Source organism: Drosophila erecta, unplaced genomic scaffold, assembly GCF_003286155.1.
Source record: "Drosophila erecta strain 14021-0224.00,06,07 unplaced genomic scaffold, DereRS2 tig00000126-arrow-pilon, whole genome shotgun sequence".
Classification (NCBI taxonomy): Eukaryota; Metazoa; Arthropoda; class Insecta; order Diptera; family Drosophilidae; genus Drosophila; species Drosophila erecta.
This window is the reverse complement of record NW_020825209.1, coordinates 7,985,721-8,012,646: the sequence shown is the minus strand read 5'-3', so window position 1 is coordinate 8,012,646 and position 26,926 is coordinate 7,985,721. Positions and strand designations below refer to the sequence as shown.

At 43.1% G+C, this 26,926-nt stretch overlaps 1 protein-coding gene across 6 annotated transcripts in view; it reads right to left on the bottom strand.

The window, feature by feature from the left end:
• Positions 1 to 26,926, bottom strand: part of LOC6550526 (MAGUK p55 subfamily member 3) — a 53,911-nt gene that overhangs the window by 22,935 nt on the left and 4,050 nt on the right. For 2 of the 6 annotated variants that reach the window (XM_015155681.2, XM_026982483.1), the window contains exons 2-6: positions 23,023 to 23,205; positions 22,870 to 22,927; positions 11,394 to 11,524; positions 5,923 to 7,134; positions 5,313 to 5,572 (exon numbers count right to left, since the gene is read on the bottom strand). In XM_015155681.2, the coding sequence (XP_015011167.1) occupies positions 5,313 to 5,572; positions 5,923 to 7,134; positions 11,394 to 11,524; positions 22,870 to 22,927; positions 23,023 to 23,205 (1,844 nt within the window). Of the gene's footprint in view, positions 1 to 5,312; positions 5,573 to 5,922; positions 7,135 to 11,393; positions 11,525 to 21,702; positions 21,758 to 22,869; positions 22,928 to 23,022; positions 23,206 to 26,926 lie in introns of those variants that run through there. The other 4 variants (XM_015155676.2, XM_026982486.1, XM_015155679.2 and 1 more) reach the window with 3 other exon arrangements.

Here is a 26,926-nt window from a genome sequence, read left to right as displayed (position 1 = left end):
CGCCCCAGGATATGTGTGTGTGTGCGTATATGCGATTGTGTGCTCAACTATTTTTGCCAGAGTGTGTGCGTGCTTAGCTGAGAGGGGAGCAAACAATAGCAAAGTGTTCAAGTGTGCAAGCAGCGAAGGAGGCACACAGGAATAGATATAGCACATCCAAGAAAACGCGAAGTAGGGCAATTGCGAATATGGACACCCTATGTGCAGATAATAAGGATCACGTCGAACATTAAATCCAATATTAAAATTGTTGGTTTTGTGGGATTTCTTATATCTCATCAACAGCTCTATTTGTCAAAAACTGTTTTTAAAATACGTATTTTATGTATTTGTATTAATTGGAAATTCTTAAACAAAATCCCATAACATCTGAAACATTTTAAAGTGTGAATAATTGCGAAAACTTAAACGGAAAGCCGGCAAACCGAATGTTCATGGAATAAAGGGATTGCTGGGAAAGATCATTTAGTTGGCACTCCCTCGCAAAGTTCGTTAAGCACTTTTGCGTCCTCTTTTTTCGTTCCTTGTAAGTAAACCCTCCCGAAGAAGAGGAAGAGTAGCTATAGAGCAGGTACAAAAGGCACAAAAAGAACTCGTACTCTTACTTCTCGGCACACACACAAGCACACATGGCTACGTCCATTGTGCCACATCAAAGAACAAAAGTTTTACAGGTGTGTAGGTACGTGACTCAACGCAGAGGTATTTATACGTTGTCGATTCTCTCATTTTCTCAGAAGATTCAAGAGCCTTGCCCCAAGATTCAGATGGAAATCGAAGCTGGGGCCTCAGGTGAGAATTAATCACTCCCAAAAATGAATCAGGGATCTCTCTCAGAGCGGAGAGAGAGAGAGCACATTTCAAAGAGCGAGAGTGGAAAACAAAAATCGGGGGAGTATACAGGTAGAAAACTACCCACTATTTACCAAAATAATAATAACATCAGATTCTTATAACTCATCAACCCTCTATCTGATTATTTTCCCGCTTTAATTTTCAAGGTTTTTGAGTTAATGACACTTGGTTCATGTAATTTAGAAATATCATATTTTTAAAGTTAAGATCTCTGTTAACTTTGATAACTTTTGGTTTAAGCATGTAATTTGCTGTCAATCTGTTGCAGTCTTGGTCAATTGCTGACCACATTGATTACCGCAGACACGACCAACTTAATTTCCTTTTGCCGTTAGGCGATAATTATTTTATTTCCGTTTGAGAGACACTTGCAACTTGCTAGTGGGTCAGCAATTAAAAGTGACTGGGTCAACTTAGACTATACGGTAAATAGTCATCTTAATTGATAGCCGATACTCAGATCACATGTATCTAAACATAAAATATAACGCAGCATACTTTCCTACGCATTTTAAACATCAAGATACAATTTTAACGGAATTGTTTGCTATTTAATATACTGTTGTCACCGGTTTGAGCTAAGGTCATATTTTATTATTACAAAAACCATTGTTTCTAACATGGTATTACTTTGGGGGATACAATTTCGTCGGAGGTGTATGGCCAACCTTTTGGATACTATCATAGTCCCCCCTTTGGGCTCAAGTTTCGTTTGTTTTCGTTGCTCTTTCGCTGCCTGGCGATCCCACGAAAAGGCGCAGGCTAATTACGGACGAAGAGAGGGAGGAGAGACAGGAGGCTGAAGAGCGAATGGGTGGAGAGGGAAGGGCCAACAGGTAAACAGGTAAGATATAGAAGAGATTCACAAACACACTAACACTAGCACACAGGCACACACCTACGAGCACTCGGCGAACAAAAGCAAAACAAAACAAGAGGCAAACAAAACGCTGATTGCTTGGCTTACCTGCGAAAGAGAGGGGGGGAGAGAGAGGGAGAGAAAAACGAAGGGTTGGGGAAGAAGAGAAGCTCCAAAGATACTAATACAAAGATACAGCGCCAAGCATCCTCCAAAGATACAAAGATACAATCGACACACTTGAGCTGAAGTATGAGTGTGTGTGTCCGGGCATCCACATTTATATATGCATGTACATACATACAGGTATGCGTATATATATCCAACCCAGATGCTCAGAGTTATTATAACGGATTTATCTCAAGTTACAAGCTTGTGTGTTTGTGTGACACACATGGCAACACAAATAAGATTTTATTTTTTTGTATAGTATATTCTTCGAACTTGTTCATGCGCTTTGCCTTTTAGTTTTGTTGCTATACAAATAACTCGCAACTCCTTTGGGCTATCGCTGCTTGTTCTTCCTTGCCTACAGTGGAATCTCGGTAAGTGAGCTGCAAGCTCGAGGACCTAACATCAATTGTTGGGATTGAGGTGTTTGAGTCCTACGTTCTTCCATAAGTTTGATATTGGAAAAATGTTTAATTTAGAGAGTAATACTCAGAAGTTCAAATTACAAGCTGCTTAAACTATCTGCGAGCTTTTTGTCGAACAACCAAACAAGCACTGCATAAGGTACTATTTCAGGCCTTAAAAATAACAATTAAAACTCGACTGTATTTCTAGGGCATTTTGTGCTCTTGCTGCATGAAGGGCATTATTTTTGTTGTTGCCAAGGCTGCCTCATAACGACAGGAAATTAATGATTTAATTACATTTTTGGCTAGCCCAGCTGAGCAAAGGAAGGTGGCCAAAGACGGAGACAGGGACAGAAACAGAGACGGACACAGAGACAGAGACAGAAACAGAGACGGAGATTAGTTAATGGCGGCACCTTTAATTGATATTCCTTGGCTCCCATGGGAAAGTGACCAGCTTGGAACATAGTAGCTGCTGCCCTCCCCGCTTACCCTCTAATTTCAATTTCCAATGGCATGGCCTACCCCAACGAAGCCAACGATGAAAAGGCACAGCACAGCACAGCAAACTCGAAAGGAACAACGTGCTGACCGCAGTAGAAAAAATGCTGCGCATGCGCGTGCCGAGAATTTTTTAAAAACCAGACCCGATTCCGCGATCCCAGGTCTGAAGTCTGAGGCTTGAGTTCTGCGTTCTGAGTTCTGCGTTCTGAGGTCCCCAAGTCCAAACGTGAAGCCGCAGATCCAAAACACGGCTTGCATGCCAAAGAAGAATCGGGCGGAATTCTCCAGTTGTCTGGACTGGGCTGCTCTTCCAGTTTTAGCAGCACTGCTTTTTTATTATAAGGGGAATTCGTTGATTTATTTTGTTATATAACGTTGGGCGAAAGTTGAGTTTGTAAATGATGTTTCTTAATTATGCTCTTATTTGTAGCCATGCATTTGAAAATTGAATGCATCTGCCACGCAGCCGGTAACTCAAGCAATCAAGGCCCACAAACTGAAAGCGAATCTAAATCAATCTCAGAAAAATTCCACCTCAGCTTGACTTTCCCATTTGACCGAACAAATAAGTCGGGAAAGAGAAATGTCATCGAACATTGATTGTTGTCAGCCGATGTCCATGTCCATGTCGATGTCGATGTCGATGTCGAGATGAGTGGATATAGCCAGAGGGTACGGATCAGATTTGTGGGGGTATCTGGGGAGGTACGTACGTACGTACATCAGAGTGACAGTTGGGCAGGCAGCACAAATGCACAGCACACGACTGCAACTACAACTACAACTCGTAGATAATGCACATCAAGTGCAATGCGTCGTCGTATCAAGTGTCGTCAGCAGGGGCGTGTACAAAGGGGGCTTAGGTTTGGACAATGGTACTTCAAGTCTTAAGAATGAACGTAAATTTACATTAACTCGCTTAATTTGATTTCATGAAGCGATTTGGAATTTCATCCAATTCCAATTTCCACTCCCATCGGTGACACAAGGCCACAGAGAGGAAAAGCAGGCAGACATATCCAATCTATTTTGCATACTTCAGATAAATGGCAGCATTACAACCCCCTTCAGCACGCCACTGCCCATCACCATCGTGGTCATCAGCAACGTCTGTGGTGCTGTCACTGTCTGCAACTGATTAGTCAGCAGGTTTTCAATTGTGGACGTTGGAAGAGGACACAGAGGCCAAGGAACGGGAACGAGTCAGCTGGCAGGAAGGTCATCGTGAAGTGACCACAAACTGACCTGAGAAATGGCAAAACGGCGACCGCATCGGCGTATTTGCTATATGCCATGTCAATGGCCGCCAAACTGTGCAATTGCCGCCAAACTGCTGATGCTTTTATCAGTCAGAAGCGTAAAAATCGATTAAAAATGTATGAATATTCATCGCCGGGCGAGGAAAATAACTCGTTAATTAATAATGAGCATAAAATGAAGGCGCACGTGCTTAAACGGGGCGCCGTGGGAGGCGAGGGATATTATGGGCCAGGGGGTGGGTAAAAAAGGAAGCTGGCTTGACTTACGCGGGGAAACGTACAGTGGTGGCCATAAATACGCACATCCCAACAGAATTATAATGTGTATGCTATTTTACTACTCCAAATAAACCAAGTCATTGCCAATTTACAAGCTCTTGAACTAAAATCACAACTAAAATTGATAACATACCTAAATCATAACATAACATAACTAAAACAGATCTGTATTGAACACCCCACCCACGACAAGGGTGCTAATCACTTTTCCGCTGCTGTCTGCGAATAGTTTGTCGCTGAAGGCGAAATCACAACAGGTTCGTTTGCCAAGGACGAACGAGAGGGGTTGAGTGGTGCCACAAGGGGAGGGACGGAGTGCGAGCACTGGGAAAAATGTGTGAAAAATGTCAGCGATGGCCAAAGGCGGAGCTGGAACAAGGATGCGAATGCGGATGCGGATGCGAATGGGAATGGGAATAAGGATGCAGGGCGGAGTTGCTGCGATCCAGCCAGGTGGAAAACCCAGCGAGCAGAGCGAGTAAATAAATAAGCAGTCATAAAAACTCAGCTCGTCAGCTTGTGTCAGTGCATTTGTGTGTGTGTGGGCCACATGTTGGGTATTTCCGCAGCGTGAAAAATTCCATTCAAGCCGGAGGGCCATCGCTTCGGACCAGTAGCTGCTGCCAAAGTTGGCAAAAAACAGAGAAGCAATGGAAGGGAAAGGAAGAGAGCGGCGAGGAGCGGTAATAAATGCTTCATAAAGTGCAAAGACAGACACACAAACACGCTCGCAGCGTTGGTCAAGTAAATCAAATAAGTAGACAGACAAACGAAAACAATGCAGTTTGACAAGCACTGCTAAGCGAAAGCGCCTACAGGCTAGGCTACATTTTTTGTCTTCCCACAGATCATTTAGCAAGGACACAGTGACTCCAAACTCTTTGCTCCCTAAGGACATTATTACTGGGAAACTTGATTCGTGTCTTACATCTAATCTAGTTTATATATATATTATAAATGGGTATAGCACAAACTCACCCCCTGGGATCCTGCCGCAAACTCTGATCGCCCAGTAAAAGTTCAGTTCTTCCAATTGATATGCTACTTGTGGGACTGTGCTGCTGCTGCTGCTGGTGCTGCAGTTGCAACTGCTGCTGTTGCTGCTGCAACTCGTAGGCGGCACTCAGCAACTGGTGCTGCTGCTGTGATCTGTTGCTGCTGCTGGCGATCGCTGCTGATGCACTCGTGCTGTATGAATGCACATCACTGCCCTGATGGACTATGACGTCTTGTAGTAACTGTGGAGTAGGCAAATGAAGATGAATTAGAATAGGAAAATCGAATGGATAAGTTATTCACAAATCAAAAGCAATCAAACGCAATGGCTGAAAACAAATTCCATTTGAGATAATAGATTTAAAAATTATCCCAATTAAATGAGTTCTTGAACAACTTCAAAATCAATTCGTAATTCACTTGCATGCTGACGGAAATTCGACAGAAGCTAGAACCAAATAAATTCCTCAATAAAATGTAAATGAAATCAATCAATTGTGGCCAAAGGAAGCTCAATAATCCACATAAACCAAAACGAATAAAATACAAATGAATGGTCATTCAAGCGCCACCTCCAACATAAATATATCACCTCTCTTCTCGGTGGATACAGATTGTTCGATATCAGTAGATCACAATTCTTCATCAGAGATGCAGTTGTCTGTGCCGCTGCCATTGAATTATTGCTATTATTGTTGTTGCTTAAAAGTAAATGTTGCTGCTGTTGCTGTTGCTGCTGCTGTGTTGCATTATTGTTGCTCGAGTGCAGCTGCAATTCGGCAAAGGCCTGCTGCAACTGGCCACTCGATATGGCCGTGGAGTACTCCGTTTTGGGCGTGGTGGTGCCATGCACATGCCGTTCCACCACCACCGCCGATGATGATGACGACGAGGGCGCTGCTGCATCCACATCCTGGTGCTGCTGCTGCTGATAGTGTCCCATCAGCGGCGATGTGGATGTCTGGGCGTCCACGAAGCTGGGATTGACAGGACCTCCAAGTTGCAGCGGCGCCGGTGCTGTGGGTCGATTGAGTTGGCTCGTCGTTGGTGGGTGGTTGTGGTGGTGCACCTGCTGCTGCTGCTGCTGCTGTTGCTGCTGCTGCTGCCTCTGCTGGTAAATCGCCGCCGTGGTGGCCAGTGATGCAGCTGCCGCTGGCAACGCGGTGGCCGCCGGCAGTGTTGTCGTCGGCAGCTGGGCATGCTTGTTGTTGTAGCTAATATAGGTTATGCCACAATAGTTGGCGCCATCCACGTCGTCATCATCGTCCAGATCCTCGTTGTCCACCTCCTCGGCCAGATGTTGCAGGCTGCTGGCCAAGAGGGACTTGGCCTGCAGCGGCTTCCCCGCCGCTGCTGCTGCCGCAAGTTGCTGCTGCAACTGTTGCAACTGCTGCTGCTGCGCCTGGCTGGTCTGGTAGATTTGCCCCATGGCACTGCTGGCCGACTGGCTGGTGGTGCTGCCAATGCAGTTGGCCGTCTGCTTCAGGGCCGCCGATGTGGTGCTATTGGCATTCCGATCCGCCGCAGTGGCTGCTGCCACGGCGGCACTGACCAGCGCAGATGCCCCGTGCTCGATCTGGGCCACCACCGTGGTGGTGTGGGAGGATGCCGTCGGCACGGTGGTGGTGGCCGTGGCCAGCGATGGTGCGCTGATCGGCCCGCCGGCGGTGGCCGTCGTCATCGTGGAACTGCTGCAGGTGATCTGGTTGCTCGTGAAGGACGTCACATAGATGGGCGTCGACTCGTTCAGGAAGCTGAGGTCCTGGCGCTGACTTGTCGCCGTGCCGCTCTTCGTTTGCTGCAGCTGTTCCAACCGACAAATGCGTGGAAAATGGTTTAGAAGGTAAATTTAGCACACGAGCTCGAAAACCCCATTATTACCTCTCCTCAAATTTATTATGGATTTAATAAATAAACATAATAATAAAACTGAAAATCTTTACATGTTGAACAAGGTTCAAAATGTTGATTTTAACAAATTGTTAACACTGGTTAACCTGCTACCCTAATCAGAAAAGTAGCCTCCCCTTGAAATAAATTCGTTTGTCATTGAGTACTGTCAAACAGACCGACCTGGCTAAGATGCGTTGCACTATTGTGATAGCCATTCTATTGTCAAACTATCATCCAATTCCCATCATTGTGGCACCGCAAACACCGAAAAACAAGTAAGCGCTGAAAACTGCCATCGTTTAACACCGCTGACAGGCTTCGTTCGCATATATGCAAATCAATCAAATTCCATTAAAATAAAGCTAACCAAGTAACGCCCCTGCTCCACTGCCACGCCCCCGCCGAAGTCGTGGTTGTATTGATGCTGTTCCCCTAATGAAATATGAATTATTAATGCGACGAACACATAATGGATGTGGCATGCGGCACATGTGTGTGGGTGGGTGAGTCAGCGTCTGGGTTAGGTTTGCATTCCATTTTGCTCTCTGGATAGGAATGTAGGTGGCCAGACCAAAAACCCACAATTTACACCGCATTCAGTGCCCGTCAATTAGGACGCCTTTGGGTTCTCGCCTATATGTACATGTATCCCAGCCAATCCAATTGGCCTTAACCTTCTTCAGGTTAAGTCGCGCCCTCATGCCAATAGCTGTAGCTAAGTGTCAGCATGAACAAAAAAAAAAAAAACAAAAAAGTGAAAATAAATGAACAAGTTGAGTTATGGGGCCCTTTTGATGCAATTTCCTGAGGATGGGACGCCCATGTTGGGAGCAGAATGAAAATGTAAGAGTATATAACGAGAAGAAAGCCGAGTAGTGGGTGTATCCATACTTAACGCCTGCGGCACATTCTCACTTTGCTCCCCATGGCTTATGTATATCAATATAATTCTTTTTTCCTGCCACCCAAACGCCGTGAGCGTATTTTTTGTCCGCATTTTATCGGATTATTGACAACCAAGTCGGTTTGTCAGTCTACCGCATCGGCTTGTGGATTCTCCCGATGGCGGATTGAAGTGCCGCGGCTCCCAGTTCCCAGTTCCCACATATACCATATATACAATATACCATATACGCCATATAATCCACCTACGCACCTCAACACTTATCGGATAAATCGATGCATGCATACACGGCGGGCAAATAAGCACAATTTTAATGCAACTGTGCAAAAGTATGCTACAATATATTTCAAGCACTTGAACTTATCACCCACTGTGCACATATAGTGCTTAGCATAAATGTCATTATTGTTAAGCAGGGGGTAATGCTAAAATGGCAGAAATTATTTTCCAGCTCTCAGTGTAACCATATGCATATTCACGTTTATTTGTGTATGCAAAATCATTTGTTCGGTTGGCCTGGCAACAAACGGTTGACTTTCTGCCCTGCAGCTCCACTCCAGCGCATCCTAGACAAAAAAGCACCACCTCCACTCCAGCTGGAGTAACTCAATCCAATCCAATCCAATCCAAACTGAACTCAGCCCAGCCCAGCCCAATCTAGATCCCCAGATTCGTACCAAAACCTAACCTAGCTGAACCGAACCGCACCGTACCGAACCGCACCGCACCGAACCGAACCGAACCGCACCTGACTCCCAATTCCATGCGACGTCCGGAAAGCTGAAAGCAATTGTTGGAGCGTTCAACTGTGATGGCGATGATGACAAAAGCACTTGATGCGCTTAAAATTGCTGGTAGCACAAGGGGATCGGCATTGGGGTTACCGGAGGTATTCCGGGGCATTCGGGTTTGGCGCAGCTCTTGATGCGGTTAATGCGTGGAATACCATCCATTCCATCGCAATGAGAGCCCCTCGAACTCAGCGTTTTCACATTTTCCCACTCGCCAGCCACCGATTTGAGTGACCAAATTATTGGGCACAACAGTGCACTTGCTTCAATTCAATCACTTTGGAACCCTTGACAAGAGAACTCCGCCCTTGTTTCGTAATGAATTGATTTTTAAAATAAAATCGGAGTGCCTCTTTTCTTTAACCCGCCGAGGTGTGCTCATTCAGCATAATGAATCGATGTAATTTGTAATTCAAAGCTTAGTTAGAAAAGAAAACGCAAATATGGCACTAAGTCAAATAGTCGTTATTAAAGTAAACTAGTTACAGCGATTTAAATGCAGTGAATATACAAATCAATGGTAGCCAAATGTAATCGATGTTATTTGCATGCAAATGATTCGCAATAAATCATTTCATTCAGCGCGATCTTTTGTGGTTAAACTGTAAACGCAACGAAACTGTTAATACGCACAATGAATAGCTAATGAATTTATTCACTGGTCGGCCCGCAGACTCAAAATGCTACACGCGGAAAAATGGTACACTCCTTCCTACATATATAATATGTTATATATGTTTTATATAAAAAACAATTTCATATCGTTAGGAGATTTCATAGAAAGGTCTTGTGGAAAATGTATGAACAACGGATATGAAACCTCATTCCGGTTATGTATTTAAAATTTTCATTTCCGTTGTGCACCTAATTTCGGGAATCGGTAATGTTATGTAACTTTGAAGACCGAATCGCTTCATTAGTATTAGTCCCATGTGAATACACTCACTCTTCTGGTCGCACATGCAAATGGGTTTGCAGCGTTCACTTTCAATTACCCACATACATATGTGATTTGCATTTATTTTTCCCCTCGGCAGCCGTTTTGTTTTTATTTGTATTTGTATTTGTATTTGTATCTGTTTCTTTCATTTTTATGCTTTATTTGCCTCGATTTTTTTCTCTGTTTTGCGTAACTTTTGATGGCAATTTTATTTTTTGATTTTGTTTTCAAGTTTGTACGAGTACAACGTTTATTGTGAGCATTTCTTTGTTGTATTCACTTTTTACCTAAGTTGTGTGTCTGTTTTTGTTTCCACTTTTAGTTTCAGTGCACTATAAAGTTCGCAGTCTATAGTCCACTGGCTCGTGTTGGGTTTGTTGAATTTTTAATTGAATTTTGTGAACGAGCATACTTCCTCATTTTTTGCATTTCGCATTTTGTATCTTGCAGCATTGTATTGTGTATTTTGTATTTGGCATTTGGGAGTGGCCTCCGGTCACTCAGTTATGCCAATAACAGTGGACTCCACACCATGTGTGATAGAAAGCTGTTTTGATAAAACGTTTTCGTTTTCGTTTTCAATTTCAGTTTCCCATCCAAATCGGGCCAAACACACTGCCTGCAAATAAATGGCTCACATTCATGTTTGCCTCAATGCCACATGCCACACAAACTGGGGGCGGGGGAGGGGTTAAGGAAAAGAGATGGAAGGATGAAAACGGTGTTGCACTTTCCGGGAATTCCGCATCCTGATTTTCCATTTTTTTCCCATTTTTTCTCCTTTTCATTTCCATTGAATATGCACTTTCAGCAAACGTATAAGAAAAACCTACGAAAACCCACGCTAAAAAAGCCAACATAAAACCTAAAAATAGCAAAGTCATTTCCAGGGAAAAGTCTTGGTCCTGCTAATGTCCTTGGGCAAAAACAATAAGTTAATCCTGTACAGAAAGAACAACACATTGCTGCAGCTGATCTAAAATGCCAAATGTGTATCCAATTTCTGTAGCTGCCACGAATTTGTGAGGCATTACCCTACATGCCAGTTAAAGACCCATTTCTCTGCTGAATGTTGATTTAATTAGCGTTAAAAACATGAAAAATGTTCGAGACATGTGTCATTAAAACTTCTAGAAATGACATGGAAGGCGTCAGTCAAGTGTAAGGAAGCTGGCAAGTTTGCAACCGAAATTTCCCGAAAATAACCAAAGAATAAATAACTCCTTTGCAAGCCAGGAAACTTTTTAATTGGAAAAGTATTCTCTAGGTATCCACCTCTTAAATGAAAAAAAAAACTCCTAAAAACCTCATGTTAAATGCTGTTGCAAAGGAAATAGCACCAAACGGAAAATTTGCTTAAACACAAATTCTCAGAAGTGAATTAACAATTTGGGAAAATACGGTGTACGGTAATCAACAAAAATATCCTGCAAACCTCTTACAAAAATTCCATAAGGATGTGATCAAACTGAGTAAAACAAAAGCCAACCAGAAAGTGGCAGATATGGAACCCAATTGACCTGCGCATCACTCACCTTTTTGGACAGCTGGGTAATGTCGACGGGCGTGACCCGGTTCAAGGCCGCCAATCTCTGCAGACGTTCGCGGGCGTGCTCCTCGACGGCGATGACGAAGGCGTCCTGCACCGAATTGCCAATATCCCAGGCTGCAAGAGGGAGGCAAGTGGATAGAATAATTAATGTGGGACATTAAACATTTAGCAGGGAGCTTAATTGCCCGGGATCTGTCGAGCAGAAAGAGCCCAAAAATCGTTAGTAGATTCGCTCCGGTGACGAAGCACACTTACAGTTGCTCTTACAGTTGCCGTAAATAAAGTACTAATACCTAGCGTCATAAGCTTACTCCTAATTAAGGTTGTAAAGTGCAATTTCAAAGGCCATGCATCCCAACGTGATGCCAGATATACGCGTATGTACATTAGTGACGAAAGCCGCCTGTGATCCTTTTGGGAATTTACGTCACTGACCCAAGCAATGATTTGCACCATTATGACAGGCATCACTGCGGCTTAGTGCTTTCGGGTTTTGGTATTCCCCGAACGCTCATTCGCTGCATTCACGGCGCTCTAAACGAATCACTCGATACATATTCATGAGTGCATTCAAGGGCCACAAAAATGTTGCCGCCTGGGAATCGTTTTTATGCCTGTTTCTTCTTCTGGCTTTTTTTTTTAGGATTTTGGGTTTATTCTCTTGCTAAGGGAGATGTTGGCTAAAAGTTTGGCTAACAATTTTCTGGTTGCTGACAGTAACGACTACCCCACGTTTGGCCGCCCCAAATCCACGTTCTCCATCTTGCTGGATCCTTGTCCTTATCCTTCTTCGTCGCCCACTCAGCGCCTCAACTTTTCTTGTCACTTTTATTGCTTTTCGGCTGCACTCCCTGCCAAAAACCGAAACCGAAACCGAGGCCAAGACCACCCAATCCACCCAATCCACCCACTAAGCAACCTACCCCATGACCTCGGCTTTAATTTCATTTCGCTGCCCTTGCGTTTTCGGCTGTTGATTGCGTCAAAAAGCGGCGGGCTTTACAGGCTGCTGGCTATGGGGTACGTATGGGGCTAAAGACGCCCTCGATCCGAGGGCGCATCCCCCAAGCTCCAAGCCCCCGCCCCCCTCACCGCTCGCAGGCATGCCCGGGCAAAAGTGGAGCGCTCGAGCCAGATCCAATTAGGCGCCGCGTTGTCAGCCTCGATGTCGCTACATGTCGTTGAACCTACCGCCGCCTCACTTCCTACACTTGGAATAAATCCGGACCTACACAGTGCGACCGATCAGCTAGGAAGATTCAACACATGAATATTGTGAGCCAACTAATCCTCAAGTTAAGTTACAAAAAGAAAGACAAGTAAAAAACCTATGATAACATTTTAAGGAATCTAATGGTATTGAAATTTCGAAATCTCTTTGGGCAGTGTATGGGGTTTTCATTGCATGCAGGCGAAGGGTTGGGGCGGGGGCGTTTTTGCGAGTTGGAGAAACTACCGTGCGTTTTCCGAGCTCCAAGTTTCTGACTTTTAATCTCATTTGTGCGCGCGCGAGAGTATACGTACTCGTATCTATGTGTGTATGTCCGTGCGCTGGTATTGGTGCGTGTGTGGGTGTGAGCGGGTGTCCATGTGTGTACCTTTGCCTGTGTCATTCATTTCCGCGACACAGCCCCTTCGGCATTCCTCTCATAAGTCTTGACATGCCGCGTCAGTCGAGCGCCCCTTCAAGTCCGGGCAATTGCGATTCCGATTGAGTTCATGTCCGTCCGGAGAAGAACAAAAAATAGGTAAAAGAGTGCGACTTGGGTGGTTGGGGGGTTGAGGGGTTGTAGTCAAAGGGCGGACACCGAACACCGCCCCATTGACACATGCAAAGGCTCGTAATCGAGTAGCAAGCTGTTGACGTAGTCATCACAGGTGTCCATTACTGTCCGTCCGTATGTCGTCCGTCCGTAGTACCTCGTTCGTTGTCCACTCTCCGTTGCCCATTGCCCATTGTCCATTGTCCGCTATTTGTTGGTCTTTGAGCTCGTGGCTCTCCGTTGTGCGGAGTGTTTGTGCCATATTATTAACCTTAATTAACCATTAATAGGTCTTGCGGCCCGAGAAGACGACAGGTGAGACCAAAGAGGAAAGGGTAAAACAAGGGCATGCCCCATCTATCAGACAGTTAAATGAGTTGATACAACTTATACCATACATATTCGTGCCATTTTAATTAAAGCTGAAATGCATTGAAAAAACAAGTAACATTCAGTTGCAAAAAAATGGATAAATCATTTACTTTGTGGTCATTCATTCACTTTGCAAATACGATTTATTATTTAAATCCGATTTGAGCAACACAAATTTCATTTCGACCAGAGTTTGCAAATAAAAAACGCAATTGTGCGTTTACTGTCATTTTGCACACTTGTGTTTGTCGTTGAGAAGGGTGCATAAACATCAACTATTTCAACAAAGTGCTGTTTGTTGCACAGTTGTTAACTTTTAGATGTTTTTGCACCGAGTATACGAGTATATGGGTATAAACATTCATTGGGTGCTTAGTTGAGTAAATAAACCTGTGGGATTTGTTGTCCCAAAGAAGAAACCCAAAGATACATATGTACCTATAGGTTTATTGTAAATACGAACGCTTCAAACTATTATTTCCCTTTCTTTTAGCTCCAGTAATTAAGCAAATTGTGTACAGGAAATTGATCTGTGTGTTTATAGGTATAGGGTATTGCCCCGTCGAGTTGTATTGTGTTCTCTACCGCACCTCTTGTTACCCCGCTCGTGTGGCACTTCACACATTTCAAGAGCAACCGAGGAGCTAAGGTAATGGGGAAACTTCGCCGTTTAATGGGTCTATGGGTCTGCCCTGGTATTTGGAATCTTGCATCGCAATTGAAAGTTGCGGCTAAGGAGAGCCGGTGGAGTAGAAGGGAATTTAATTGCCCGCAAGCAAATCGATAAACAATAAACCAAAGTGCACTCAAATTGCAGAAACCACGTGAGAAGTGCCTGCAACATACAGCAACCGATGGCATTGGCAACCAGGGGCAATAGCAACAAGCCTATACAGGGATGTACATATGAATGTACATACGTGTACGTACATACGTGCAAAGTGGTGGGTGAAAAGCACCCACCAACTTCCTGCATTTCCAAACTGCAGGTGGAATTGCCGGAATCAGCGCTCGGTGGAATCGATGGATTTCAATTGGCAGTGGAAGCCTAAACCGCAAATCGAGCTATGCGAAACATTCCGGCGGATTGGATGTGTGCTCTTCCCATGTAGATACCAGTAAAATCGAGATGATCGGGCTTATTTAATCATACCCAGCAGTTTTGTAATATTTGCCTATCAAATGTAGGAATTCGCTATTCAAAAAATATAACAATAAGTATTAAGTGAGCAAGTAGCAAAGTCTCAGACTTCTAATACAAGTTTGTTGAATCGACAATGAAGGCCAGGCAAAACAGCAAACTGTTTGCCATTTGCTGTGATTTTTAATTCAGCCTTTGTTGCTTACTTTTGGCCCTGGCCTTTAGCACAGAAAGAGTGAACAACAAAATAATAACGAGGGAAATAACAAATAAATACAGAAAAAATACAGAAAAAATAATAACAATGGTCGCTTATCGCTCGAACGAATTTATTTGTGCATGTTGCAAGCAAAATTCAATTTCCACTGAATTGTAATGTGGAGTGACCGAAAAAAAGGGTACACAATGTGTCGAATAACCGAATGGAAAAGTCACACTTTGAGGCAAACATACTAATTGGTCATTAAATGATTAACATTAAAACGCTAATATGTTGATTTCAAATATTTTAATGAAAGAACTTGCCAATATAATGTGATATATGTAATTACTTGATTATAAATTGCCGTTCTTCGTCGGCTTTTTTGCGGCTTTGATCGTTTATTTTATTGTTTTTCTTTTTTTTGGATGTGAGCGAAACGATACCCGTTTATTTAATAGAAGATTTCGTTTTATAACGTATTATCGCTGAGAGAAAAACACAGTGATATAGAGACGCACGGATACAGAGATACAAAGATACAAAGATACATAGCTACATAGGTACAGGTGTGCGCGAAGTATCGAAGTGTGCGAACTGCTATTATTTGTCTCCGTCTTTTATCTACGAATCATGTGCACACGGGTTATGTAACCGCACAATCGCGTATCGAATTACCCGTCGCCGGCATTGAAACCCTCGTCTTCTCCGGCCTGGAACTTGGGAATCTGGGAAGTCTGTGTGATCGGGGGCCTCCATCTTGGCCATGGCCAAGACCACCTGAACTTTGGCTGGCTGACTGGCAAGCTCAATCAAACTCAATTAAAATCTAAGATTCTCGCATTGCCAAAACTTTCAAAAACAATCAATATGAAGTCGAACAATACAGCCAAAAAGATGCAATTCTCGAAACTAAAACGCGAGTCAACGGAAACCTTGATCCACTTTGGGATTAGTCGAATAGTTGCACTTGTTTGCTGGGAAGACTACACTGCTGCCTAATTAACTGAATATTAACAAAAAAGAGTAGAAAAGTGTAACATCAGTCAGTACTTTTCCTGTTACCCAGATATAAATCTGTCAAACGGGGGAAGTCCAAAAAAGCGGGTTTCCTGCTCAATTGTTTGGTAAATAAAAGGCATGCATATCAATTTGTGTCAAAGCAGATTTGATATGGCCAATCGGGGATTGAATGAGTGTCTGAGCACCTTACTCCACTACTTTTTTATTTTTTAAAGCGTAAAAGCGAAAAAGCCTCCTTTCAGGCATACGAGTATTGGCCATTACTCATACGCCGCATGGGCCGCAGTTGCTTTATCGCTTATCGCACAAACAAAATCGCTTACTTCTTTCCCACTCATTGGGATTTCTGGGTAGACATGAAAACTGTTTAACTGTGGGGCCAAAGGGGTTAAGACAGCGGGCGGGGCTGATTATGGCTGATGGACGGTCGCATTGTTTACCCTTTTTACCAGCTACTCTAAACCCGATTATAAAAGTATAGTAATTGAAGGCGAAAGCCAAGTGGAATTTAGCTGATATTTTCGTCTCAATGGGAAATGAGGGTAACATTTTATTCATATTTAAAACACAATTGAATGGTGGTAGTTATAGCAATATAATGGATTTATTCTTCCCCATCCTTGTACTTTTCCGATGAACATTCGATTAGAATTGCGTTGATCGCAAATCTGCATCTTTTGAATTGCGCCTGCCGCAGAGAGTGAAATTCATTTTCGAGTTAAATTGCATTTTGCAAAACCGGAATTGAATAATTTACTGCTAACAGAATTTAATTAAAGCTTCACTTGACATGCGATGAGCTGACGACAATCGTCATCCCAGGGTCATAAACTCGTTATATTCGTTTTAGTGTTTCTTTATCTTATTATGTTTTTCAATTTCTTTATTTTTGTGGTGGCTCAGGTGCGCATTGTCTCACGTTTGTTTGCTTATTTGCGCGCTTGATTGCCCCACACACGGCGTTTTCTTTGTGGCGACTTCAACTTGCAATTAGCTCCAGAATCCCACCTGCCCCACCGATCTGCCACGCCCCCTCCTTCGAAATCACTTACTCAAATAATTTAATTCTGTGCTGTTTGCTGTTTTCTGTTCGACTGTTGCGTGCAGAGTTTCGCTTCGCCTGACAACAAGTACGATCTTTGCGAGATAAGAAACAGATCCGAAAAGAATGGAGCTGGCTTTTGGAAATGGAAAGAGCCTAGGAAATCATATATACATATTCTATAATTTCAACCGCAGTTTAGTCATACAAACTGCGCCTTTGGAGTAGTTGGGTATGCACAGATCTACAAATTGCTAAATCACTACATAATTTATATCGAATGAAATGGCATTAGGGAATTAGCTGCGCATATCCAATTAGAGAAGCTAACGGTAAAGCGCTGAAGAATCCAAAGAATCGACAACGGCACTCAAGAAATCAAGCATTCCGATGCCGCAGAAGAACGGAACGGCACAAACCGATTCTTCACTCAACCTTTCTTTTTTTTTTATTAGATAATGCCCTTCGAGGTGGGGAAAAACTGGGGAAAACGCTGGAAATGCAACGGTGAACGGTGGAGCAAGAAAATGTGTTCAGGTGAACACAAAAAGCCAAAGAACGCAAAACGGCAAATAAAAACAGAAACAGAAACAGAAATAGGGAAACAAGAAGAAAGAAGAGAGAGAAAACAAGACAACAAATGCAGCTGCAAATGCAGCAGATAAAGAACAGAAATGTGATGAATAAGTAGGCGTGGCACCTGGCTGTCATGCTAAAGACAAAAAGAATCATAGCGAAATGAATGACAAAATGAATATGGGTGTTTGAAAATTGAAAAGCTGTAGAGTCAGAGGTTCATTAATGAATAAAAATACTTATAAAGGGAATTGGCGTCACATTATCTATTTATGCATTTCACATCATACGGTATGGTATTACAACGCTTTAAGAACAACTTTCTTTGATTGGTATTCCATTGTTGGTAGTACAAGTATAAGCGAATCAGTGGGATGTCCGTTGAATTTACCATTTGTTTGCTTCGCACTGAGAATGCCAGAATCAATTATTCCGCCTAAACTCGTTAGTGGGCAAATGAATACAGGTGGAATTCAAATACTCGCAACCTGCAGACATGCGGATCCAGATGCCAGCAGTTGGGAGCAAGGACATGTGGGGTCGATCGAATAATCGAATAATCAAATAATCGAAATTCACTGGCACCACATTAGATGGACCACTGAGCCTCCGCATTCCTGTGGCCAGTGAGGTCGACCCAACCCAGTGTATGTAGCCATGGCTATAGGCACACGGATGTCCGTGTGCATCCCGATCCGCGTGCCCAGCTCGGCTACATCCTTGCACAAAATACACTGGGAACAATTGGATCGGAAACCCTAAGCTGCTGATGAGATAACTTTAGCCCAGTTTGTATCTGTTAGAGATTGAAAGCAAACACAAGTGTGATGCGTAATTATCGCTCAATCTTATTCATTTTGAATTCCAATATGGGTCGCTCAGTGTACCAGCAGCTCAATGCAATTCCATGGCCAAGTTGGAAAACAATTTGGGCTCTCCCCTTGCTGTTGCCATCTCCCTTGTGTTGGCTCTCCCTCTCGCTCTCGCTCGCCTGAGGCAATGACTTTTACACATCGCAGCACATGGCCATCTCGTACCTTCTCCCACCCCCCAGAGCCCCACCCCCCCATCGCCACCCAGCGCATCCGAGCGCGCTCAATTGTATCGCTACAGATTCAGATTCAGATTCAGCTTCAGCTTCATCTTCAGTCGACGTTGGCCGCGTGTAAAACTTAAAGACTTACTCACACAATTGAGTCAGCAGATACACTGGAAGAAAAACGCAACTCTGGCCCTGACTGCTAAAATCGCTGCATATTAGGCACGAAATTTGAGCATAATCGTGGCGTTTGTTTTGTTAAACAGAATGTTGATTTTGATATTGACATTCGAGTAAATTGTTTCCCATTTTAATCGATTTCGCTATTTACTTTGTCGTGTTACGCGGCTTTCGCTCACCATATGAAATGTTAAATAAGTAAATACACAATTTTAATTGCTCAATTAACTTTATCAAGAGGACAGTGGAACGTGCAGTTTTCAAACTTGACACACCATTGATTTTATTTGTAACACCATGATTCATTTTATTTTGTAGCATGGTATTTTAATGAGTTTCATTGTTGACATTTCAAATCAATATTTTCCTAGTTGCAATCAAATTGTGCTCCTCTTTTTTCCAGTGCTCTTTTGGAGCCAAGAAACTTGCGTTACCGGATTTTGGATGCTGTTCACCCTCTTCCTCTCTCTCTCTCTCTTCCTCTCTCTATCTTCCTCACTCTCTCTCTCTCTCTCTGTCCCTATCGCAGGCCATCCTGCTTGCACCTGCAGACAAGTCCATAGACGAACATTGAAAACTTTGGCCATAGTTTTTAGTTTTAAGTTTTTCAGCTTCGCACCTCGCTTCCTCTGCCGGCGAACTCCCATTGATTTCGCTTCGAACAAGAAATACATTGCTTAGGAATGTATTTGGGGTTTTAGTGCTTTTTCCCCGGTTTTGGTCGATGTTTTTTTCGTGTGTTAGCCGCCGTTGCAAACTGGAAATTCTTTGGAGCTGACCCAAAAATAAAAGCGGTTTCGGGGAGACTGCAACAACTGATTGCCGCCTTATCAATGGACCAACGGTGTTGGGGGTGTTGGGGGGGGAATGCCATATACTGGGTTGCGTATACGCCCCTTGGAATGCGGCACAGTGCAGCCAAAACTGTAATTCAATTGGCTGCGGATTCTGCAATGTGTGTGCGCTCGAAATGGGTCAGCATCTGATTGATTTAGTATCCGCACAATAATCTTGCTTTTGTGCAGAAATTTCAGTTTACTTTCAACCAGTAATTGGATTTGTCTTGCGAGCGGGCATAAATTGACCTACAGTCGTGCCTTGCAAAATCATAAATGTGTTTCCAAATCTTCTCTAATTTCATTTCAACCGCCATTCGTATCGATTTTGCTGTCTAAATGTGATTAACTTTATTTGAGAATGCCTTAAAATGACACAGTTCACGGGTAGCTTTAATCTGAATTTGAAGACATGAATATTTTATGCTATTAGTGTTGAAGCCTTTCGCTGGAATTGTTATTATCTTTTTAAGTAAAGTAAATCGCTTCTGAACTACTTAGCTTGCTGGTTTTCTCAGAACTTTCGACCGGTAATCCGTTCACGTTCATTTGCATCCAAAGATGTGTCTCAGTAATTCCACTTAATGAGTGCATAATGAATGCTACTTTTGGTGTATTTTTTTCGCTACTTTATGTGTGTATTTTTTTATTTTATGTTTTTGACAGTTGGTTTCCACTTTCGACAAAACTTGTTTCGTTTTGAGGTTAGTTTTCTTTGCTGGCCGTTTGGATGTTTGTGTGCGCTGTGTGCTGTCTGCTGTGTGTGTTGTTGTTTCTTGTTTAGCCGCTTTTTATGGCAACAACAACACGTGGCCCACAACGCAGGCCAAACTGTAAGCAGCTTTTATTTCTATAGCCTGTCTCTGTTGCTCATTAGGCACTTCGCATCGCTGTGTCCCGCTTCTGCCTTGTCTATTTTGCAGTAATTTCCAGTTGGTTGAATTCGGTGGGAGGCAAACAAAAAAAAAACAGTTGTGGAGGCTGCAAAAAGAGAGAGGAAAATGGGAGGCAGGGGAGAAGGAGAAAGAGAGGGAGAGGTAGAGGTCTTATAACTCCCACCATTTCCATTTCGAAATGCTTTTTGTTGCCCACTTTGATGGTCAATGGGGGATTTCGTATCTGTATCTACATGTGTCGGCCCTCCAACTATATTTGCCCTCTCACGCCCACAAAACACCGCAAAACAGCACAACAACAACGAGCCCAAACATCAAACGAGTAAAAAAAGTAGAAAAAGCTTGAAAAAATCGCAATAAGCGAGTATAATAAGAGCAAACACCGCACTCATCGCCGTGTTAATGGGTTAAACTGAAGTTTTGCCCATAATAATGAAGCGACAAAAAACTTTCCGTGATTCGAAACGGAATTATACAGCCGTTGCTTGTTTACGGATACAGTCAAGCCTCCAGAACTCAAACTTCCTGTACTCTGATTCCCTGCTAGATTTTACACCAAAAATATGGCATTCCGTGCTAATGGCATTCAGTCGCTTAATAAATTATCTTTGTAATGTGTTTAATGTTAGCTCATCTACCAATCGTTATTTATTTTATCTATGTATACATTTACTGCAAAGTATTTTTAAAATGTATTGTGTACAAATAAATAGCACAAGGCAAGGCGAATGCCAAGCTTCTGTGAGAAAATTGATTTATTAAACTCCAGTTTAATTTCAAAGCTAGCATCGGTTTTTATTGCAAATAGACCGTACAAATTGTTCACATGTCAAGAAAAATCTTCTGAAAAATCTTTGCAAACATTCCATGTGTGTATACATTGAGAGAAAACTGTACAACAATTGCTGTTCAGCCCTGCGCGGCTTATTTAATTGTATTCGAAAACTAAGGCACAACCAATTGCTAATCTATTATTTTAGATGTCACGGCACTGATTTACTATTAAACTACGGAACTGATTTACTAACTAACTTTTTACGGTGTAATCAGAGTCATGCAGGTTCGCCTGTGGTATCCATTGCATATATAGAAACCCCGTATGTATGTATTTATGTGGCTGTATCTGTGTGTCTGTGGCCAGGTATGGCAAACTAAACACTAACAATGTTGATTCATGACTCTGCCATAGATAGTTTGCTCAGTTTGAGAGCCACTGGCCACTCACCCTGCTGCGCTGCTGCACTTTTCTTCTGCTGCGGCGGCTGTTGCTGCGGCTACTGCTGCTGCTGCTGCTGCTGCTGCTGCTGCACCACAATAAAACAACAACAAACCAAATAAGTTACACCGAAAAAAAAACGAAACGATGGCAAACCACGTATCAAAAACAAAAACGAGACGCCAACGCGTGCGCGCACTTCAAAACAAAAGGCGGAAAACCGAACACTGAACACCGAAAACAAGAACGCAGTCGCAGGCGGTGAGAACGAGACGGAGACTGTGGGGCAACACGGTCAAAGCGGCGACACTGCGGCGCTGACGCTACGGAAACGTCGACGGTCGCCTCGCAACTGACGCGGCTCCATTGCCAAGCGGCCGCAAAAGCCCAGCTGCAGAGAATGAGAGAACGGATCGCGAGAGCTTTTTAACCGATTTGCCCGCTTCGCTCGATGTTCGAATCGAACCAGGCGCAACTATTTTGAAAAAAAGAGAAACAAACCAGACTGCTTCAAATTTCCTCTTTCTTCGTTTTGAAGCCAACAATTTTAAAAAAAGAATACCAATAAGCTGATTTGAGAGCAAAGTCAATTGCAAATACACAAGTGCAAATACACAAGTGCAAACACACAAGTGCAAAACAAGTAGGGCTATCTGGATTTAATGCGACCATAATTACCTATCATCTTCTTAGAGTGGTACTTAGTAGTTAGAAAATGTACCAAATTCTCAACTCAAATATTCTTGCAATATACAGACATTAATATGCGGCATAAAAATAAGAACTCAAGTTTCCCCCTCGGAATTTTTCCTTTATATGCTTCCTTTTAAGCTTTACTCTAGTACGCCCAATTATTCGTAAATTAGAGGGTATTGAAAGACAAAATGCCAAAAAGCTGCAAACTGTTTCTCGAACTGGGATGCAGTGGCTCTCGAACCGCACAGGTGATCGTGCAATTGGTGGTTTGGCAGCCATTGTGATTAAAGTGATTAGCGGCTTTTACTTAATTGCAGTGTGCCTCAAACTTTTAGGAAGCATTGCTCCAATCAAATTTTGTAAATTATCAGAACATTTGACGAATGTCAGCCAAATCATAAAGTTCTTCACAAGCTTAATTAATATTTTTTAAAATTATCTTATTAGAATTCAATCAATAATTAAATGCCCAAAACTTACCCAGTCGTGAATCATTCTTCTTTCGCACACGCAGACAAATGGTGCAGGATTTGATGCACTGCAGACGAGTCGAGCGGATCGAGAAGAAGAAACATATAGAAATTAATTAGGAAGGGTCAGGATGTCGACCCCAATGGGGAATGGTATCCGTACGTCGTGTATGTGGCGAATGACCTCCGTGCGCGATATATTCTCCAGGGTCAGGCCATTGACCTCGAGTATCTCATCGCCCACTTCCAGATTATCGCGATCGGGCGGTGAGCCGTATAGTTTAATTTTACCCTCCACATTTTCGACGAGTATGATGACATAGCCCGATAGTTCGACAACTTGTTGCTGCAACGACAAAGGATGAAGTGCTGAGTTAAATGGCACGTTGTTTAAGGATCATTATAGTTAAATGGGTATATCGTGAAAGTCCTTTAGCCACTGGGCGTATACTTAATGCGAAACCAGTTACCAGCTTCTTACCCACGATTAAAATACCTAATGCTAAACGATTCAAGCGCAAAACATTTCATATTAACATGTAGGTGCTTATAAATGCTTAATAATTACATACATCCCTTTTGCCACACGGCGGATGCTTAATGCCAAACGATCCCTTCGCTCACGAAATATTTACAAAGTCTTTCGCAAATGGCTAACATAAAGTCATTTTCATAAATGCTGCCTAAATAGCAGAGAACAACTTATTTATGCCACGGCATGTGGGCGGATGTGGGTGTTTTTACTACTACTGAAAACAGAACGAAAAAAATCAAATTAATTACACAAAAGGATGAAGGACAAAGGCAACACAGCCAGCCTGGAAGAGCAAACAATCCAACTTCAGTTCAAATACCCACACTTCTGCGAGTGTGCGAGTGTGGGAAGTTTTGGCCATTATTGCTTGGGCTGGCTCGTTATGTTAATTACAACAAATTATGCTCATGCGGCAATTGCCGGGGGACTCCATTCCCCATTCCCCCAGCCGCTAGTTCCTAGCTCCAAACAACCCAAGGCAATACCCACATATCCTTGAACCTCCCAACGCCAACGCCCTCAAGCGTGTAATCAGTAGGCAGCAGGCCAGTTAGTGGGTGTTTTTAGGCGGTATTTGTAGGTGGTGGCTCTGATTAGCCAACCGGATCCACCAACAGTTTGACATTCACTTTGCAATGGGCTATACATCTGTGAGCTTGAGTTTTTGTCGCACACTGTACTCAAGGCATTTACCAATTAATTAACAAATGGTAGCACTTTTGTGCTAACTGAATATGTAGCAATTTCCCCAAAAATAGCACAGTAAGCTTCCCCCTTTTGGTTCTGTGTCCTTAGAAATAAGATCAGCATGAAGATGAAAATGCTTCGCCAAGGGCAATGGCAATTTAAGTGCCATTCAGTGACGACGAGCAGCATTCCTCAGCTAATAAATTATTAAAAATTCCCTCAGTACGCCTCTCACCTTGCCGGCAAAAATGCCTAGAATAATGCATTGGCTGTCGCATTTGATTCGCATGGGCTGGGCAAAAATGCATCCTTTGCCACATCCGTGACAATTTAAATATGCTTGAAGTTCATTTCACACAAAACCCCAAAATGAAAGCGACACAAAGAGAGCAGCGACAATGCAAACCAAAATGCAAACCAAAAATTGACAAAAAACACTTGAGAAACATTTAAGCCCGGGTCCTCGACCAAATGATACAGGAAAAAACCAGGAAAAAAATGTAAATACAAAATGTAAATGACAAACAGGCAGTTGAGGTAAATATAAATGTGCAAAAATATATACTTGTACAAAATGTTACATAGAACAGAACGCAGAGATCTGCAAAAGAGTGTCTAATTGCAAAACAAAAGTGAAAAAGTGAAAGAGCGAATGGAAAAAGAAATAATTCGACTTTATTGGGTCACAAAAGTGAATAAGCAGGCGTTGCTGTGGGCGTGGCAGCGTGGCAGAAACAACCATTGTTGCAAGCGCATGTCGACAATAGCACTAGCAACAGCAACCACAAAAGGCCACAGGGAAAAAATGATGCCGTTTTCCATTGTGCAATTAGTAATTTTGCAGTGAAAAGACAGTTGAAAAAAGGCTCGATTAAATTAAAACGTTAATAAACACAAACAAATACACTTAATTGGCGGGCAAGTGTACAAAAAATTTGTATACCAAGGAATACAAGGCTTTCATTGGGTGCAGCCCACCGACACTTCGGGCGATGAATACCAAATATTTGAAACTGGCCAGCCAGAATTGAATAATAGATGAAACCCTGACAACGCACAGCTAGTTAAGCAGCCCGATTTGTCGCTGTGTAACGCCAACAGGAGGCGACAGGCAAAACACTCAACTGGAAGTGAACTCGAGTTGGGCTGGCAAGCGGCCAAAAAGGACACACAAAGGCGGAATGTCCTGGGCCAGGTGCTAAAAGGGCCAAAAGCAGCCGCACACAAAGCGGCGAATAAACAGGAAGACAACTCGACTCTGCATCTGGTGGACCAAAATGTGCAAATGGGCAGATGGGCAGATGGGCAGATGGCAAACGGGCAAATGGCAATGGCAATGGGATTGCCAAATGGCAAATGGCAAATGGCAGGAATAACCAGCGCCAGCCTTTCCATTTCAATCGGTGTTCCACCGACAGGGTGCTCCACCCTAATATTTCACGCCTTTTTCGTGTTCCGCTCCGTTGTTCTGCTCGCCTGGCTTTTAAATAAACATATACGAGTATATTTTGTGCGGCATAACGTGGCAAAAAGTCAGGCCAATTGATGAACTGCCACAGTTTGCCAGGACGCAATGGCAAAAGCGAAGCGCAAAAGACCAGAAAGGAAAATCCCTGGAAAATATGTCTGGCAAAATGCTGGGCAAAGGGAGCAAAAGGAGCAAAAGGGAAGGAGGCGAAAACCTAGGCTAAGCTTCATAATTATTGGCGCTTCAACGCCGGATGCAGGAGCCATCAAACACCCGTACAGACAAAACGCTCAGGCAGTGAGCTAAATACACCGCAGGACGAAAATATAGTGGCAATCAGTACAGAAAAATGGCCGATTAAAAATGTAAATTAAAGTGAAGGCTAGTTGGGCATATTATTCAAGCAATATTCTTGATCCCAGTGATTTAAGATTACGTACACTTCAGGCACTATAGGCACTTGTTCCTTCTCAGATGCAGCATTACTTAAAAACCCAAACCCATAGACTATTTATGTATTTTTGGCAACGCTGCTCTGGCACCACTACCATTATGATCCTAACTTTTGTTTACCATGCAACGGGGGATGCATGAAGTCGTAAGTGTGCTGGGGAGACTGACGAGGGCAACTGGCGACATAGACAAACTGGGGCACTTGAGCAGCAGCAGCAGCAGCAGCAGCAGCAGCAGCAACAGCAGCTGTGGCAGTACCGCTCCAGCCCCTGGACCACCCACTTCCCCACGCCCCGTTGCCAGCACTCTGTCGCACTCGAATGAAAAATGACAGCAATTACGCTTAAATTATGCGTTTGTTTTCATATGAGCGTCCTTGTCAGTTGTTCTTGTTGTTGTACTTGAAGCTCATTTCACACATAGACACATGGCAAGTACAACAAGGCACACACACACATGCACAGAGTCTGGGCGACAAGTTTTCCCCGCCTTCCCTTTCCTCACGCTCCATCCTTCATTCTGTCGTTCATTGTCCCTTCTGCTTTTCTACTTTTCTATTTTCCGTTTTTTGTGCTTTACCTTTTGCTCTGGGAAATGCCACGAAAACTGCACCGAAATTCAGTCGAGCGTGATTCGATGGCTAAGAAAATATATATATGAAAGCTACAAAGTGCCGGAAGAAGAAAAACTAATTTCCCGATAGCATACCTTTAGAGGTTAACTGAACTACTGGAATTGACAGCCAATAAAACTTTATATCAGCGGTCTTCAAATCAATTTGCTATCTTCCCATAAATTTTGCAAAAAAATCTCCAACGATGAAAACAAGTAAGTTTCCTTTTAGTTTGTTTGTCAGCACTGATAATTATGTCGTTTACCAACACTTCCCAACGAGCATTCAGTTGGTAGCTGTACCCAAAGAGA